This window comes from Monodelphis domestica, chromosome 5 (assembly GCF_027887165.1).
Source record: "Monodelphis domestica isolate mMonDom1 chromosome 5, mMonDom1.pri, whole genome shotgun sequence".
NCBI lineage: Eukaryota > Metazoa > Chordata > Mammalia > Didelphimorphia > Didelphidae > Monodelphis > Monodelphis domestica.
Window position 1 is genome coordinate 224,687,729 of NC_077231.1, and position 19,608 is coordinate 224,707,336.

Here is a 19,608-nt window from a genome sequence, read left to right on the forward strand (position 1 = left end):
CCAAAATTGTCCAACATGAAAGAGCATATTTTCCATTTGATGAGCAAAGGCTCCAGCTGTGATATTCCTATTAACATTAAAGCTCACATACAGAGTGCAGCATACGCTCAAAAGAGGAAAGAAAGTTTGAATAATATAAAATGTTGATGCTAGCAAGTTTGGAGCTTGGATACAAATTTTCTGACAGATAGGCATACTTTCAAAACATCTGTCAAATCCATCACCTTCTTCCCCCTCTGAATGTATCTTGTGCATTTCTATTGATTTACATATCATCCCTTCCATCAAAATATAAGCTCCTTGAGGGCAGGGGCTGTTTTTGTATTCTTTGAACACCCAGTACTTAGCAGAGAGACAGACAGACAGATAGATAGATAGATAGATAGATAGATAGATAGATAGATAGATAGATAGATAGATAGATAGATATAGACATATACACATATATGTATGCACAAATATATTATATAGATCATGAGCAGAATAATTTAGGCAATTGGGATATGTACAAAAAGTGTTTCTAGTTATAATTCCTTCACCTAATTTTATGTAAGAGGTTTCATTTCCATTACAGCTATTATTGATTATTAGTAAATAAACATGAGTTCAGATTTGCATAATTAAATGTTTCAGCTCTTATTTCCATTTTGCATAAGAACTCAAGCTTGATATTTTAATATTTTCCATTGCTTATCAAATTATAAATAATTATTTACCAAGGGATCATAACTATTTTGGAGCTTATGGGCCCTTTTGGTTGTCTTGTGAAAACTCTGGACCCCTTCTCAAAATAATGTTTTTGAATACATTAAAAAATATATAGTGTTGTAAAGGAAACAATTATATTGAAATGCTGTTGTTATTTGGTCATTTCAGTCATTTCTGACTCTTCCTATTCCTATTTGGAGTTTCCTTGCAAAGATACTGGTATGGTTTGCCATTTTCTTCTACAGCTCATTTTATAGATGAGGCAAACAGGGTAATATGAATCATCCAGAGTCACATTACTAGTAAGTGTCCAAGATCAGATTTGAATTTAAATCTTTCTGATTCTGGGTTCAGCATGCTACCTACCATACTATCTATTGTTAAAAAAATAAGAAAACAAGTTCATGGATTCTAAATAAGAATGCCTGATTTAAAATGATATTTAGACTTAATAATAAGAGCCAAAATGTATCCATAATTTAGGAATTGACTAGAGTTGTTTTTTTTTCCTTGCTAAGGAAAAAGGAAGGTATAATAAGGGAAATTTTAATATTTTATCTTTTTGATTTGTAGTGCCTTCTTTTAAGGGATTAAATATAGTTTGCTTAATATTAAGGGTAGAAAAATGTATGAGTCATAGGAAAGATTTCTAATCAATATAAGCACAAATTTCCCAACTTTTAGTGTTATTTAAATGCACATTGGACTAAGGAGATTTAAAAAAAAAGGGGGGGGTAATTTATGTGTACAAAAATATTTATCATAACTCTTTTTCTGATAGCAAAGACCTGGAAAGTGAAGGGTTGTTCATCAATTGAAGAGTGGCTAAAGCAGTTGTGGTGTATGATAGTTATGGAAGAGTATTGTGCTATAATAAATGACAAGCAGGATGATTTCAGAAAAATCTGGACTCACATGAACTGGTGCAAAGTGAAGTGAGCAGAGCCAGAACATTGAACACAGTAACAACAATATTTCTTGATAATAACTGTGAATAACCTGGTTATTATAGCAATGTAGTGATCCAAAATCCAAGTTAACCCCAATATCCCCAAGTTATATAGTTATGTAGTTATCCAAGACAATCCCAGAGACTCAGGATGAAAAATGCCATATGCCTCCAAGAAAGAATTAGAGTCTGAATGAAGGCTGAAACATAATATTTTTTTTTATTTGAGATGTCTTCCACAAAATGACTAATATAGGAAAATATTTTATGTGATTACACATGTAAAATCTATATCAGATTGCTTCTGTCTCAGACAGGGAGGAAGGCAAGCAAAGGAAAGTCAGAAAAAGAAAATTTGAAACTCAACTTTGAAAAAAGAATGTAAAAATTGTTTTTACATATAATAGGAGAAAAATAAAATCTTGTTTAATAAATAAATAGATTAAAAAGTTAAACACCTCTCAATAAAAGTACATTGTATTGCCTTGGGTAATAATCAGCTACCAAACACGGGATCCCTTCAAAGAGAAGCAGAGTAAAAATTTATCTGAGATATTATGGAAAAAACTCTTCATGGGCAGATTAGATCTGAACTCTTCTGAGATGTATCTTCCAGGTCAGGTTTTATCACATGTAGGTCATGATCAATTTAGTTCATATTTATAAAGCACTTTTCATAGTGCCTACCAAATAGTAGGTGCTTTATAAATGCTTATATTTATTCCATGAGAAAGAAGTGGTAGTCTAGTAATAAATATATGTATAAGATTCCAGAAGGATCAGATGCTGACTTTTTCAGAAAATATTTTGCAAAACTCTACTATACATAATGAATTATGGTAGAAACTGAGGGAAAAACATTGAGACAAAACCCAAATAGGGTTTTTTCTCTCTAGTTAGGCTAGTAGGGGAGATGAGACATGCAAATAGAAAATGATCACACAAAATAAGGTCTTAAAAAGTTTTTAAAAAGTGTTATCACAAAGTCACCCAATTGGCTTACACATCCTAAGCAAACGAGTCCTCTAAAGTTTTCATGAATGGACTAAAGAATCAAATGAACAGCAAGGAAAAAAATCATGTTTTGTACAAAATTGTAGTTTTGAAGAAATTAGCAGGGAGGAAATAATGTGGTCTTCCTAACTCAGTGAGAATAACTAAATTTAGAGACTACCTAACAAATAACTAATGAATTTAAAATTTAACAGATGCAAAGACTTGGCTCCAGTACAAATGATAATAAGGCATTGGCAAGGAAAGATAGACACCCAGAAATTCCAAAAGATCTCACTTATAGAAGCAAAGCATTTAAGTTTATGAGTAAATATCAAGCAATTTGTTTAGACAGCATTATATAGAGTATGATGGGAAATAAAAGCTCTTGAAGCCATTTAATTCTTTGGAGATGTTGCTTTGATGGATGTTTCATCATCCCATTTATTAAGAGGTAATGATAAAGATCTCAGAAGAATAAAATTGCGGATGACCCAAAGGGCAAAGGAAAAACACTTAGTGATTATAAGTAGACTGCTGCTTATTGCCATCAATGAATTGTGATGAAAAAAAGGCATAAAGAATCCCATAAGGCATGATGTCTAAGATCTAGAATCAAATACAAAGTCCTCTGTTTGGCATTTAAAGAGCTTCACAAACTGCCTCCAGACTCCCATTGCAGATGTAGTATGCTTTCCCCATCCTGCCCTATCGAGTCTAAATGAATTGGCCTTCTTGACAGTTTCCCATTTTTGTCTTTGAACAATCTATCCCCTGTTTCTGGAATAAAATCTCTTCTCAATTCAGGCTCTTACAGGAAGTCTTTTCTGATCCCCCTAGCTACAAATGTTGCTCCCAGGCCTTTCCTAGTAGATAGTTGTAAATTATTTTTACATATCTTTTATATACCTCAATGTGAATATGTTGTTTCCCTTGATAGAATAGAAGGTTTTTGAGGACAGGGACTGTTTGATCTTTATTTTTGTATCCCTAATGTCTACCATAACAGATGGCACAATGCTGTTGTTAAGTTATTTCAATAGTGGCCAACTTTTCATGACCCCATTTGGGGTTTTCTTGGCAAAGATATTGGAGTAATTCATCTTTTCCTTCTCCAGATAATTTTATGGATGAGGAAATTGAGGCAAACAGGGTTAAGGGATTTGCCCAGGGCAAATAAGTTAATAAGTATCTGAAGCTGCATTTGATCTCAGATCTTCCTGACTCTAGGTTCTGTTCTCTGTCCATTGAGCCACCTAGCTGCTCTACTTAATATAGAACTAGAAAAAAAGTTAAGTAATCAGGTAGTAAGAATAAAAGAAAAATGATAGATAGTCCAGTCCATCAGTTATATTGGTGTCCATGAAAAATTTAAAAATTCAGAGTGAAGGCATTGGATAGATATCATAGAGTTTTATGGGACACTCACCAGAGTTGCCTGAAATAAGAAGATTTGGAAAGTATAAGCCAATGATGAATATGTTGGTTGATGGTTATTGGTTGATGGGGAAAATGATGGTTATTAACCAAGAGAATAACTTAAGAAATCAAAATTATTTCTCTCACTGAGAGAATTAAGCAAAGTTCACTAAAGAACTAAGCAAAGTTACTACTACTAGAGCTACATGAATCCCACTTAGCAATTAATAAGCACAGTGCCTACAAATAAACAGACAATCCACAGAGGTTCAGCATACTATATAATGCTTGGGAAACCTTACACAGTATTGATTCCAAGACAAAAGGTAAGGGTTTAAAAAAATTAAGTAATGAGAGACTGAAATGAATCATGGCTATATTAATAGAGAGAAGAGACTGGATACAAGACAAATGATGGTCAAATAGTAAGATTTGGCAAAGGATTGATTATGTGGGATGAGGAATAGAAACATGATGACAAGGTTATGTACCCAGGAGGCTGGGAAATGGGGTGCTTTTAGACAAAAAGGGAAACATTTAGAAAGGTGATTAACCTGAAGGGATAACAAAGAAGTTCTCTTTTAGAACTTCTGCCTCCAATATGTCAAGTTGGAAATAACTCTGGGACTGACAGTTTGAAACTTCAGTAGGAAGTTCAAAGAGAGCCTGAGGTAGATAGATTTATGTTAATTGCATAGAAATGATCATCAAACTCGCGGGGAATTGATGAGGTCTCCAAGAGGGAGAAGATCATACTTTTATATAACATTCACATTTTTGTTCTTTGTACACTGAAATGTTCATGTTTGTTTTTGTTTTTGTTTTAAACCTTTACCTTCTATCTTGGAATCAGTACTGTGTATTGGTTCCCAAGCAGAAGGGTGGTAAGGGCCAGGCAATGGGGATTAACTGACTTGCCTGGGGTGGCATAGATAAGATGTTGATGGCCAGAGTTGATGAAATATTCATGTTTGTGAGTGATCAAGTTCATTATAGAAAAAGAAAAAATGTTAACAAACAGTAGCTGGGAGTAAGTTAAGAAGAATTCAAGCATCCAAGACTCTTGTGGGGTAAGGTTAGGAATAAGAAATATTTTTCAGAGCATGTTATACATTTAAAATTGATTGCCTCAAAATTTCTTTCTGGGAGTAGACACAGTATAGAAGAAGGCACAAGGCTGGCAGTCAGAACACCTGAGGTCTAGCCTCAGCCATGCCACTTATGTGTTTTCTGAACCTTGGCAACTCACAAAATTACTATGTATAAGTTTCAGTTTTCCCATGTGTAAATGGAGATAATATATATTTTTTTAAACCCTTATCTTCCATCTTGGAATCAATACTGTGTATTGGTTCCAAGGCAGAAGAGTGGTAAGGGCTAGGCAGTGGGGGTTAAATGACTTGCCCAGGGTCACACAGTTGGGAAGTGTTGGAGGCCAGATCTGAACCTAGGACTCCCAGTCTCTAGGCCTGGCTCTCAATCCACTTAGCTACCCAGCTGCCCCCAAATAATGTATTTTTTAAAGTAAAATACCATTTCAAAACTGATAGAAAAAGAAAGAAATGGTGAAATCCTCAAAACAAGATAGGCTAGTGGAGTTGTAATCAATCGAGTATTTACTGTGTGCCAAATAGGTACCAAGAACTCTTGAGTACTAGGGATACAAAGACAAAAATGAATCAGGAAGACTCATCTTCTTAAAATCTGGTCTCAGGTACTTATTAGCTGTGTGAACCAGGGCAAGTCACTTAGCCCTGTTTATCTCAGTTTCTTAATCTGTAAATTGATCAAGAAAAGGGAAATGGCAAATCATTCCAGTATCTTTGCCAAGAAAACCTCAAATGAGTCACAAAGAGTCAGACATAACTGAAATGACTAAACAATAGCAATAGATTATTACTATAACATGCAGAATAAAGTATTTAACTGTAGACTAGTTAAGGAAGGAGAGCACTAGCAGATAAAGGAATAAAGAAGGTCTCCTTATATTTCAAGTAAATCTTAATAGTATTAAGGGATTCTTTGAGGCAGAAGTAGCAGGAAAGCATTCCATGCACACTAATCATTCCAAAGGCACAGAGATAAGAGATAGAAGGTCATGTGTGAAGAACAAAGAGAAAACCAATTTGTCTGAAATGTAGAGAGAGGAAAGGAGGTATGGGGAAGGTATTTGTTGTTCCATCATTTGGGAGCATATTCAACTCTTCATGGCCCCATTTTGTGTATATTTAGCAATGGTACTGGAGTGGTTTGCCATTTTCTTCTCCATCTCATTATACAGGTGAGGAAACTGATGCAATAGAGTTATGTGATTTGTCTAGGGTCATGCAGCTAATAAGTGTCTGAGACCAGATCTGAACTCAGGAAGATGAGTCTTCCTGACTCTAGGCCAAGCACTCTATCCAGTGCACCACCCTAGTTTTCTCTAGAGAGAAAATATATTGAAGTTCAAAAGGCAGATTAGAGACAACCATTCAGAAAAGTCTTCCTTCAATTCAGTTCAGTTCACACACTTAGGTTTTCTCATCCAAACACAAGAACTTGGCATTGTTGTAAAAGACTAAAGTGAGATAAGGCAGAGGATAGAAGGCAGTAGAAAGAGAACTCGTCTCAGAAGACCTAGATTCTTCCACTTTCTTCCAATTCGACCTTAGATAAATCATTTCACCTCCCTGGGTCTCAGATTCTTCATCTGTAAAATAAGGAGTTTGGCTGAGATGACCCCAACGATTCCTTCTAACTCTTAGTCTATGATCCTGTCAATGTCTGCCCTTCCCATCTCTCATAGTTATGGAGGATCAGAAGAGTTTGTAGCCTGGAAAGAGATTTTGTGACCTAAGAAGCAGATAAGAAGTAAGAAAGCTTTTATCTGTGTCTTTACCATTGGGAAAATCCTGAAGAGTCAAGGATGTGATTCCATAGAGTCAGAAGATCTGACTGAAACCTCTCTCTGACAACTCATGCATGTGACTAGAAGCAAGAGGTCCATCTGTCCAATGATGGGGTTGGACTCGGTGGCATCTATGGTGCCCTGTAGCTCTAAGTTGATGAGTCTGTCTAAGGCAATAATGACTAGATGACCTCTCAAGGATGGCAACAGCTTTATGGTTTTTGTGACTAGAAATCACATACTGGGCATTAAGAAAGTTTTATGAAACCTGACCTAATTTAAGAAAGATCTTGCCCTGTTGTGTCTCAGGGAAGCTAGAGCCAGTATTTTGTGTTTCCTCTTTCCCTCAAGCAATCAGAGACTGGAACCTGATTGTTTTTACTGAGTGTTGTGTTATTAGTCCTCCCTGAAAAGCACCACTCCAATACCTCTGTGGCATTCACTCAAGGTCATCTAAGGAAGTATGGGGCTGAGTTACTTTGAGCTTTATAAATTAATGCTACTTTAATCATTATTCAGTTAGTATGAATGTACTATTCTCCTAAAGATTATTACAGTCCTAGAATTTGACTTTATCTGAAATAGTTCTGAAGTGATCGAATGACACCTTTAAATCTTTCACTATAGATTTTGAATTATTTACAGCTATGTGAGGCCCGTGCTTTAACAATTGCTTTATGATGTGATTTCAGCATAACACTTCTAAATGTGGTCTCTCTGCTCCTACAAAGCCAACAGAAATCCACCAAGCTTTTTAACAAGGATCCTAAAACGTGAAAAAGTGATCTCAGTGGCATTGTTTGGCATTTTCCCCACTCTCTTTTTTTTCTATTGTTCTAAAATTTTTTTCTGCTCACCTGCTCTGGAATGACTACAAGTCTAAATAATAAACTCATAATATGGGACACATAACCAGACTTCCCACTTTCTCTCAGACCCTATTCCTTTCTGTGAGGTGTATGTTATTACTATGGATCTGAGGGCTCAAGTCACACTATAGCTGAGAACACTTTTGCCCCAAGGCCAAAAGTTTTTCAAGGCTCATGGTGTCTTGGGATTAGTATCTAGCTCAATTCTCACCACTGTGTGCCCATGTCTACCTTCTAATCCGTAAATAGAGATCTAAAGTTGGAAGTGATATTAGAGATCATCTAGTCCAACCTTCTCATTTTATAGATGAGGAAAATGAATCACAAGGAGGTTAAGGGGCTTGCCCGAGGTCACACAATAAGTGATAGAGCCAATAAAACCCAGGTAGGTCCTCTGACTTTTAAGGATGCTTTCCTCTGTCTCCCATTGGCTTCCTAATTAAATTATCCTCACAATTAGCCATATAACCTTTATCAAACTCCCAAGATGTATCAGATGAGAAGCCTTTTTTTTTTACAATGTTTCAAATGAGAAGCTTTTCTTATAGGGGTTTTTATGGCATAGGTAGAAAAATGAATCAGGATTAGGGTTATAGGAATAAATCAGAATTTAGCAAGCTCACAAATAGGATGGCAGTTTAAAGGAGGGAATTCGAAGTTTTTCAAAAGAACTGCAGTGTGTTAGTCAAAAGATATGAAGTTTGTCTTTGGTTCTGTCTCTGGGATTTTAGAAAATTGTCAGCCTCTGGCTGTTAACTTTCATCACCAGCCTTTAAACATAGATCCATCCTTTGACCTTCTCAGTTACCAAGATACAGTATCCCTACTTTTGCCTAGTTGAAAAATGCATTCTGATTTTGAACATCTTTAGTGGCAGCATTCTTAAAGAACACATTGCTTAGCAAAAGATTGTCAATAGGGCATGGTCAAGGCACCAACATATAGTGGATAGAGTGGATATCTCTATCCACAGAGATACCAGACCTGCAGTCAGGAAGACCTGGGTTCAGATCTGACCTCAGACGCGTCCTAGCTGTATGAAACTGAACTGCTTCGCCCTTGCCAAATCTTCTGACTTAGAACTGATATTAAGACAGGTAGTTTTCTTAAACGATCATTTCTCTCTTTTCCTTGTCTTCCTCTATTTGTTTCTATATGAATATATCCCTCCCTTTCTATTGCTTGCTGCTTCTCTCTGCCCCTTTCTGTCTTTATATCTTTTCTGCCTTACTCCCTTAAGCTGACCACAATATAGAACTGAAATATGAGATTTTAAAAATTAATGCTTAAATTTATTGGCCATGGACAAGCCACTCAATTTCTCCATTTGCTCATCTCTATAAAATGGGAATAATCATACTTCCATTACCCGTCTTACATGGTGGTGAAAAAAAATACTTTGTAAATCTTAAAATGTCATATGAAGTGAATTAATATTAATTAATAGTAAAGGTCACCTATTCTTAGTTCAAAAAGTAGATTAGTAAAGTGCTTCTATTTGGCTTCTATTTTGAAGTTTATTTTTTGCCTATGGCAGTTTATTAAGTGTCTTCACTTTGAAGGGACCCCTTAATAAGAAAAGATCCTCTACCCCTTTTACAAGAAAAGTAAGACCCTTCCTAGAAATCTCCAAATGGAAGGACTTTTATGGGGTTTTGCCATGAATTTCAATAAAGAAGAGACTGAAGCAATGATGATGAAGTCTGGACAGTAAATCTAATGCCTGATCTGATTTATCTGAATCTTCAGACATCTTCATTTTAGAACATTGATGAGCATGAGGGGAAGAAAACAGCATTGCCCTCCAAACTTGTGAAAACACTGAAATTCAATTTCATCAAGTAGAGAATAAGACTTAGAGATGGCCACGAGTCTGGTGATCTCTTCCTTCCTAGCTCTAATACTGTATGATTCTAAATACCGATTAAACTGTAGGAGGTAATATAGTGTCAGGATACTATAGAAACTAGGGCTGAGTTTAATTAGAAATATTTCAGAGACTGCTCCTTCTGGCCCTCAGCTCCAACTTTCTCATAGATGTTAGATTCAGATCTTGTCAGTAGTTTCCTCTGCAATTATGTTCTGGAAAGGCCTACCCCTGGAGAGTTTGACTATGTGAGGTTAGGTTTAGAGCTCACTGCTTTCATAGCCAGAACCAGCCCAAAATAAAAAGCAATTCAGGGTTGATAGAGCTAGAGCCTCCAGGACAGTTTGTTGCCATTCCAAGAAAGGGTACTTCATAATATCTCTGCATTTGAAATGTTTTTCTTTAACTTATAATCTGTTCTGAGCATTGTACTGGAATTTTTTTCTCTCATCTGATTTATGATCCTTAAATTTTAAAGCACATTTCTGCAAATGTATTGATAAAAATTGCAGGCTGTTTTATTATCCAAGCTTTATTTTCCTTTATGACTAATCACCAGGGTTGACCAATGGCAGTATTTGTACAAAATTAGTGCTGTTAATTTTAGTTTTAAAAATCAGCATCTTGCTGTTGATCCCTGAATACAACAGGGAGCATCAATATCAATGTTTCATTGAGCAATAATTTTATGGAACATTATATCTAATATCCATTTCCATCACCCTAGAAACCCTCATTTCACCTGCCCTTGTTCACTGTCTGTCCCTGGAGTGAGGGGACATGAATTAAAAAAAGGAACCCCAGCATCATAACAAGCCATTAAGTCTGTTCTGCTCAGTAGGAAGTGTCCAATAGAATGATAGTTTCTTATGAATTTCTCTTTTTTTTTCATATTTCTGCTTTTCTTGTTTTTAACATTTCCCAGATGTTGGAGCTTTTTTCGAAGAGGGGATGTGGCTACGGTATAACTTCCAGGCACCAGGAACCAAAGATGGCGCTAGTCGAAGTGGGAACTCTGTTGACTCCCAGAACCTGACACCAGACCTGGCCAAGGAAGAGCTCAGTTTTAGCTTCAGCACCACCAAGGCTCCCTGCATCCTCCTCTATGTCAGCTCTCATACTCCAGACTTTGTAGCAGTTCTTGTTAAGTCATCTGGTAAGGATTTCCACAGTTCTCTGGGTCATCATTCACTGGTGCTAGAAGTTTCAAAAATTCTCAGAAAATAGGGAGGGTCATGCTTGCCTGGGAAGAGGAGGAGAGTCTCTAAGGAGGAGCACAATCTGTGTAAGCTCAAGGCCAGACAGGGTAGGGTCAAGTAGCAGAGGGACAGCTGATGCTAACACCCCAAAACTGGATAAATTTGAGAACTAACATTAATTAGAGTTTGGAATTAAGGGAATCTGCTTGAACTTAAAGATCTACTATGCAGGGAACACCATTTCCTTCATGTTTTGTCCAATTCAAGCTACTTTTCAGAACTCTTATCAGCAGTGAGGTACCAGGGGGTCCCCACTTCAGACTCAGATACCCTGACTGAGCCATAAAGCTCTAAGCAGGGACAAATTCAATCCCACCCAATAAGCATTGATTAGATGGTTATTGTGTACTAAACATGGCGCTAGGATATGGAGCTTCGATGACATGGCTTTGCTTCATGATCTTATGGTCTGGAATGAATAGATATAGTTTCTGCCTTTTTCTGTATCTCCAGCACTTAGCACAGGACCTGGAAAGCTTTCTAAATAACTCAACTAAGGGTCAGGGATGATGACTGAATCTGTTATTTCATTGTCATAAGGGATTCCCCAGCAAGGAAACTCTCTCTCCCAATGCGAATTGGAAATTAAAGAGTTGCCTAGAGTGCTATGAGGTTAATTAGGTGGTTTGCCCATGATTTCACAGTCAATTTTCAGATTTGAACTCAGGCCTTTGTGGCTTCATGGTAGACTCTCATACACTATATCATTTATATAGTAGTGCCCACTATGTGTCATTACTTTTAAAAAAATATTATTCCTTTAGATCTTCACAACAGTCCTGTGAGGTACTGTTATTATCCATATTTTATAGATGATGAAATTAAGGAAAACACATGTTAAGGGACTTGCCCAGGGTTATATATAAAAATATATATATTTATATATACATTCATAAGTAACTGAGGTTGAATCTGAACTCAGGTCTTCTAGCCCAGTGTTCTATCCACTATTCAGCTGCTTTGATAATTAATTGTGATGGTAAAAATTATGTGGTCTTTATGATGGTACACTAAAATATTATCTAAATTCCTCAAGGGAAAAATAGCATTTGAATGAGGCTTTCAAAAATGGGTAGGAATTCAGTAAGTGTAGAGGGGAAAGTAAGGTATTACTTTAATAATAAAACAAGCATCCACAAACATACTAGAATCACCAAATCACCCCACCAAAAAAAAAAATGTACATATGATTGCCATTTTCAATTTGGGTTTTCTTCTAGTGATCCTGGTGGGCACTATATGTTATGCTAATCATTTTTAAAATGACTATAATTTAATGTTACAGTTTAAAAGGAATTTATCACAAAAAAAAAAAGAAGCTTAACAACAAGGAACCAACTCACTTTTGCACTTTTGGTTTCCCCAGAGTCTAACTGCCTGGGACACAAATCCAGTACCAAGTACACATTTTTAGTGTTATTGCTGAGTTATCATCACTATCACACACACACACACACACACACACACACGCAGATCTAAAATTTAAGATTGCTTAAAATCAGTTTCAAATTATTTGCCACCATTAGTGATATTCCTTTAAAATACCTATTTTTCACTTTTAATTGCTAGGATTTTTACCAAAGTTTTATTTAAAGTGGAGGGCTCCAGAAAGAAACTTCTCCTTTTCCAGCCAATTATCGATATATCAAACTAAGCATTTATATAGTAGTGCCCACTATGTGCCAAGCATTTTTTAAAAAATTTTTATCTCTTTCAATCTTCACAACAGCCCTGTGAGGTACTTCTTACTTCCCCATTATCCCAGCTGCATTTTTATTGTTTTAGCTGCAACAGTCAAAGTCTGTGAATTTGTGCAAGGGGAAAAACAAGTCACTGGAAGAAATATGGATGTCTACCTGAATGACCCATCTCTACCTCAAATTCAACCTTAATAAAACTCCACTGAAGAGTATCCTGCTCAAACTAGCTTCCCCTCCCTCCAGATAAACCTATTTCTTTCAGTCCTGCTTTTATTCTTCCAGTGACAAAGGTAAAAGAACCTTGGAATCACCTTGGTCTCCATCCCTCTACCACTGGTCTCCCCCTTCTCCCTCTCCTCCCTTCACTAATCCAATCTAATCATTCACCAAGTCCTGGAGGTTCTTCTTTTGTGAAATATTTTACACCTATCCCTTTGTTTTCATTCATTCTGCCAATACGCTAGTCCTACTGTAATAATCTCTTTTCCCCTATTTCTAATCTATCCCGCATCTCTCTGTCAGATTCATCTCCCTAAGACACTGCTCTGCATTATTTGTGCCCATTCAAAACCCTTAAGTGGCTCCCCAGGACCTATGGGATAAACTGACATTCAAGACTTTCCATATTTGTCTCTTAGATGCTTTTCTCACCTTACTTTCTGCCATTCCTGTATGTGAAAACATTTGTTTGAGGCCAAACTGGTGCATTCAATATGTCTCCATTATAATATGCACCTAGCTAATAATAATAATAATAATTAATATTTTCATGGTGTTTATTTTATGCCAGGCACTATGCTAAACATTTAATAATTATTATCACATTTTATCTTCACACTTCTAGGAGGCAGGTACTCTTATTGTCATTTTACAGATAAGGAAACTAAGGCAAAAAGAGATTAAGTCGATTATCCAGGATCACATAACTAGTAAGTATCTGAGATTGGGTTTTATTTCAGAGCAACTAGGTGGCACATTGGATAGAATGTCAGAACTGGAGTCCGAAAGACTCCTCTTCCTGAGTTCAAATCTGACATCAGACACTTACTAGTTGGGCCACCCTAGGGAAATTACTTAACTCTGTCTGCCTCAGTTTCTACATCTGTGAAATGAACTGGAGAAGGAAATGGCAAACCATTTCCGTATCTTTGCCAAGAAAACCCCCAATGGGGTCATAAAGAGTCTAATACAACTGAAAACAACTAAACAACAACTTCCTAACTCCAAGCCTGGCTTTCTATATTCAGGGCATCACCCAGCTGCTTCCAGTGTTTTGTTTACATTCTTTCTCCTTCTCAGAATGTCTTTTATCATTCCTTTTGCTTATTTCATTCCAATTTTTCCTTCAATGTCCAGCCTCAAATTCAAAGGTGCAGCCCACCTCTTACTGGTCCAGCACACCCTTCTGTGAATGTTTGTCAATATTGCACAGTGCTCAACCCCAGCTATCTTCCACTGTTGTTCATCTTATTATATATGTGTTAAATCTTCCAGTCTAGATTATAGGTCTCTTGATTGCACAATATTTTCAAATTATTCTTTTAAATTGTTGTATCATCTGAGTTTTGGTGCTCAGAGAGAAAGTCCCTTTCCCCCTACTCAAGCTACAGTCCTGACTTTTAGGTCTTACACAGTGCACTAGAAAAATCAGTTATATTCCTTAAATGTGTATTAATGATGATGGTGACTAAGAGAAAAGAACACATTCATTCAACACATAATTTACTATGGCCACTAAGAGAGAAATAGTTTATAATTGTTTTAATTCACATGGGAGATGAATGCGAGATCAATGAAGTATCTCTTTTTTTAATCATATCATATTTTAATGGTTAAACATTAATACCCATCTCACTATCACTGATATCCTCTTTTCTTTATAGGAAGTATTTTAAATATGTCATTTGGAATTTATTACCTAAGTATATTTGAATAACCATTTCGAGCCATTCACCATATTGCAGCTTCTTAATTCTCATGTCTCCCTCAGAACAAGTTATTTCTGTCATTTTTAAAGGATAAAGCAATAAAAATGTAAAATTTTAGAGAAAAAGAAATTCATAAAAATGAATAAAATAAACCTAACACCAATTTTACTACAGTTATGAAAGTATGGAAGTATATATAAAAAGGAGAGTTTAAGAGTAAAAGCATCTAGACGTTGACATAAATATGAATTCCCATTACCCCATATCAACAACAGTCAATAAAAATTCATTAAGTACCTTCTAAGTTCCAGGCACTGTGCTAAGCACTGAGAATACAATGAAAAATCAAAAGTCTTTGCTTTCAAGGAGCTCATAGTCAAATGGAGAAAGTAATATAGAAATAATTATGTACAAACAAGTTATGTCCAGGATAAAGTGAAGATTACAAGAAGAGGGAAGACACTATAATTAAGAGGCAACAGTCCTCAGTCACTTCAGAGCTGAGTGACCCTAGGCAAGTCACTTAACCCTCATTGCTCATCCTTACTGTTCGACAGAGTGTTGATTCTAAGATGGAAGGGAAGGATTAAAAAAAAAATAAGGTGAGAATAGCAAAGCCTTCCAGTAGAAGATGGAATTTTAGTTGAATTTGAAGGAAGCCAAGAGGTAGAAATAAGGAGGGAAGGAATTCTAGGAATGGGAATCAGCAAGACAAAATGCCCAGAGTTTGACATTAGAGAACAGCTGTTCTCTGTTCTCACTGTGAAAATATTATTATTATTATTAGCTAGGTGCATATCAGTGTCTTTAGATCAGAGATACAAACATCACTAGATCAGAGACATGTATAGGAATATTCGAAAGATGAGGGTGGGGTGGGCAGGTTATAACACATATAAGAACATGATTTTATGTTTGATCATGGAAGTAATAGGGACAACTGGGGATGAAATGGAATAGGATCATTTGTGCAAGTAGTGCACATTTGCAAGTTTGCTTTGATAATGAGAAGAGCTCCGAGCCAGAGAAGGCTTATATGAGATGCGAGCTGAGAAGCAGGGGAGAAAAGGGAGCTCTTTGTAAATGGCAATGGCCTCAATTTTTTTAAATCAACTATGAGACAAGATTGTCTGTTGAGAGGGTAGTGGAGGAGAGCTAAGTGAGGTTGAGGAGGGATAGAAAGTTTTTTAAATCCTTTGTGGTGAGTAGAAAAGTGAATCAATTCAGGAGGCATAAAAAGATTGCCTTGCTGCAGTGAGAGCACAGTTGAGATTCCATGATGTAAATTTGAAATTGATTTAGTCAGCACACTAATTTTCCCTAGCTTCATTCAGTAGCATGTAAGTAGGAATGAAGCCACTAACTGAAAGGAATAGTCCAGGGCTAAGGCTTTTCAGGATAAGAGAGATGCTAAGATTTCCCAAAAGTAGGGGTTTTCATTGCTGGGTCAATGAACTAGAACTTGGTAGTAGATATCCTAATTAGCATGTAGCCTGCTAAATAATCTGTGCTTCCTAAATTTCACATTTTAAAAAATTCCAAAAGTTAGGCTTTCCTTTAACAAAAATAAATTAAATCAAGGCTGGGTTTGCCCAATTCCAACAGACCAGATGAAATCCTCAACCAGGTAAGTCAATTAGTTTTGTCTACATGGTGTCCAAAAAAATCTTCATGATTTCTTTTAATGAATTCATTCTCTGAGTCATGAGAGACATCATTGTTATAGCAGTGTACAAGCTGTCATGGGAAGGAAATGAGTTCAAATTTGCCTCTAACAAATAATTGGCTGAGTTATTCTGATCAAGTCATTTAACCTCCCCCCCCCCCCCAATAGCTAGGCAACTCTCTAAAACTTTAAGTTATAGAGAAAGAACAGAATTATATTAATGGAAAAATTTTCCTTACCTGGGAATTTTCTTTACCAGGAAAACCAGAGTTCCAGACTCTTATCACCTATTCTTTAGGGCATAAAATGGAAAAATAATGACCTGGTTACATAGCAAAAATAAGAGATAACCAATGGCTCCCTTGCATGCTTCTTTAATATCCATCCAATGGGAAAAAATCCAGGTAGGGACTTCCAACATTTCAGGGAGTCATGGACCCATTTGGCAGTCCAACAAAACCTATGGGCCATTTTTAATTTTTTTAATTAATAAAAGAAAATACATAGAATTGCCAAGGAAACCAAATATTTTTAAATAAAATAGAATTCTTTCTATCCAAGTTTATGGGCTTGAAATTCATAGATCAATACAACTGAAATCTATACATTGACTCTGTTTTAAAAGCACTGACCTAGAGGAAGTATCCCAACAAACTGGGCCCACCACAATCATAAAAATGAAACTCGCAGCCTAAGCAGGAACGGATAGGTTTCAATCTATTCCTTTGTAGTGAATACTCACTAAAATGGAACATGGAGGCTGGAATCAGGAAGATCTAAGTTTAAATCTGGTCTCAAATGCTTACTGTGACCCTGGGCAAGTTACTTAACCATTCAGTTTCTCATCTGTAAAAAATGGGGCCAGTATTTTTGCAGGAGAAAACACTTTAGAGAAAAGATAAAGTTGTATTGAATCAGACACAACTGGATGACTAAATAGCAATAATGGGTATAAGAAAAGCCAAAGGAAAAATATAAAGAAAATTCAGGAGGCTGAACATAAATAAGGCCACAATCAATAGAGTCTAGTATTATTGAACAGGCACCCCAAAAAGGTATTTTTAGGAACAATAACTGAAGAAAAACAGGAAATGTAGTCAGCTTTTTTTTCCTTCAGTAAGACCTGCTTTCCAATGTAGCAGTAGCATCCTATTGCTTAAAAGCAAGGAGAATACTAAATTGCTTATAAAAGAAATATGTATAACCCAGTAGAATTGCTTGTCAGCTCTAGGAGGAGAGAGGGAAGAGGAGAGAGAGAGAATATGAATCTGGTAACCATGGAAAAATATTTTAAAATAAATTAATTAATTTTTAAAAAGAAATAACCTATATAGTAAACATGATCATTGGACAACAAAGTTAAAAATGGGTGTAGAATCCAACAGCTGGCCAAAGGGTCCCAAGAGTCCTGGATCCATTTTTGAGTTTCAGAATTTGGAAGAGACATCAATGATATGAAGAACATGATTATAAAAAAATAACTGAATTCATATTTTTATGATACTCTGGTTACAAAGAGCTTTTCATGTAAGATCTCAAATGATCTTTACAAGTCTTATTTATGGATGAGGACACTAAGCCCTGGAGAGGTTAATTGTCTAACATAAACCTTGCCTCTCCCTGACCATATTCTGTACACAGGCAGCACTTAATAAATATTTGTTAAATGTACTAAATTTAAGTGGCCTACCAAAGGTCCCATACTCCAGGCAGAGTCTAGAATTAGGACTAAAACTAGAAGCAGATTTTGTGTATATGTAAATATATATACTCTAAATATAGTACATGCTCTCCATTCCACTGTGCCATCTTCCACTATAAAGGAAAATGTACTGAATACAGAATCCAGAGACCTTTATTAAAATCCCACCTTAACTACTTACTACCTACTTCTGTGACTTGGAAAAGTAATATCCTGGGCTTTGGTTTCCTAGTCTAAAAAATGAGGATTAGCTACATGGCTCAATTGATTAAGAACCAGACCTGGAGACAGGAGGAGGTCCTGGTTTCAAATTTGACCACAGACATGTAATAGAAGTATGATACTTGGAAAGTCACATAACCCCCATTGACTAGACCTTTCTGCTCCTCCACCTTAGAACCAATATATTGATTTTAACATGGTAGTAAGGGTTTTTAAAAAATAAATGAGATTTCCCTCTGAGTTCCTTCCAGGTCCAAATCTTATAACCTTTAAAGATCATAAACAAATAGGAAACAAAATCTGTGGCTATTATTTGGATAAACAGAAATCACTAGTAGATTATCCCTGGTTGTTTTTTGGAAACTAAGGAGAGAGACAAAGAAATGAGAAAGGGGAGGTAGGAACAGAGAGGAAAAGCAACCAAGTATAGAAGAGGCAATGGGGGAAACCCTCAAAACTTTCATTATTTACATGAGGATTGATGCATCCTATAGAATAAAAGAAATCCCCATTTTCATGGTTTCTAAGAGGCCACCAAAATGATCGTGAATTTATCTTTTGTAAATTATGTTGATTGATATTGTATACTCTTAATTATTTTATGTGCCACATGCCCCACTCTGCTTACAGCATAAATGTGTCCCTTATACCCTGTCTTTCGTTCTCATTTTCAATACTTTTTGGTGAAGTCTGCAGCATTCTTCATAGTGCTATATGCTGCTACATTCATAAATTCTAGAAATAATCCCAATTTTTTATAATTTGCACCATTTGCTGCTTTGACATTAAACTGATGGACAGTAATGGTTCCTTGTTTGCAAATAACACACTTGCCTGACCATAGAGCTAAGATCTCAAGAATTAGCATGACTCCAGCCCAGTTCATCAGGATTCACAATCACTATGTTATTCATGCAGAATAAGATGGGGAAGGGCTTAAAAGAAACATAAAAGGGAAAAAATGGGTATCTTAGAGGCATAAAGCAAAGAAATTGCTAAGATTCTCCACTACTTTTTTATGCAGGAAACTTACAGGTTCGGTACAACCTGGGAGGCACCAAAGAGCCATATAATATTGATGTAGACCACCGAAACATGGCAAATGGACAGCCTCACAGTGTTAACATCACCCGTAATGAAAAGGACATAATTCTCCAGGTAAAAAAAAAAAATACATATATATATATATATATATATATATCAGTCTTTATATATGGCAACACATTTTTATCACTATTATTTCTTCCCCTGAAATTTCATGACTAGTAAAACTATAGATATATAATTCTTGCAGAAAGGGCAATAACCAAGTCAATGTTAAAAAGGCTATTGGGGTGGGAGAATAAGGGAAAGAACAATGCTGTAAGCTTTTTTGTTTTTTGCTCTCCCGATTTAATGCTGTCTTTCAGTCCACTATTTTTATTCAACATACCCTC

General features: G+C 36.0%; 1 protein-coding gene across 1 annotated transcript in view; it reads left to right on the forward strand.

Annotated features, from left to right (window-relative positions):
• Positions 1 to 19,608, forward strand: part of CNTNAP2 (contactin associated protein 2) — a 2,768,972-nt gene that overhangs the window by 2,534,797 nt on the left and 214,567 nt on the right. Inside the window, exons 19-20 of the mRNA XM_007504517.3 lie at positions 10,621 to 10,851; positions 19,197 to 19,330. Of these exons, the coding sequence (XP_007504579.1) occupies positions 10,621 to 10,851; positions 19,197 to 19,330 (365 nt within the window). The remainder of the gene's footprint in view (positions 1 to 10,620; positions 10,852 to 19,196; positions 19,331 to 19,608) is intronic.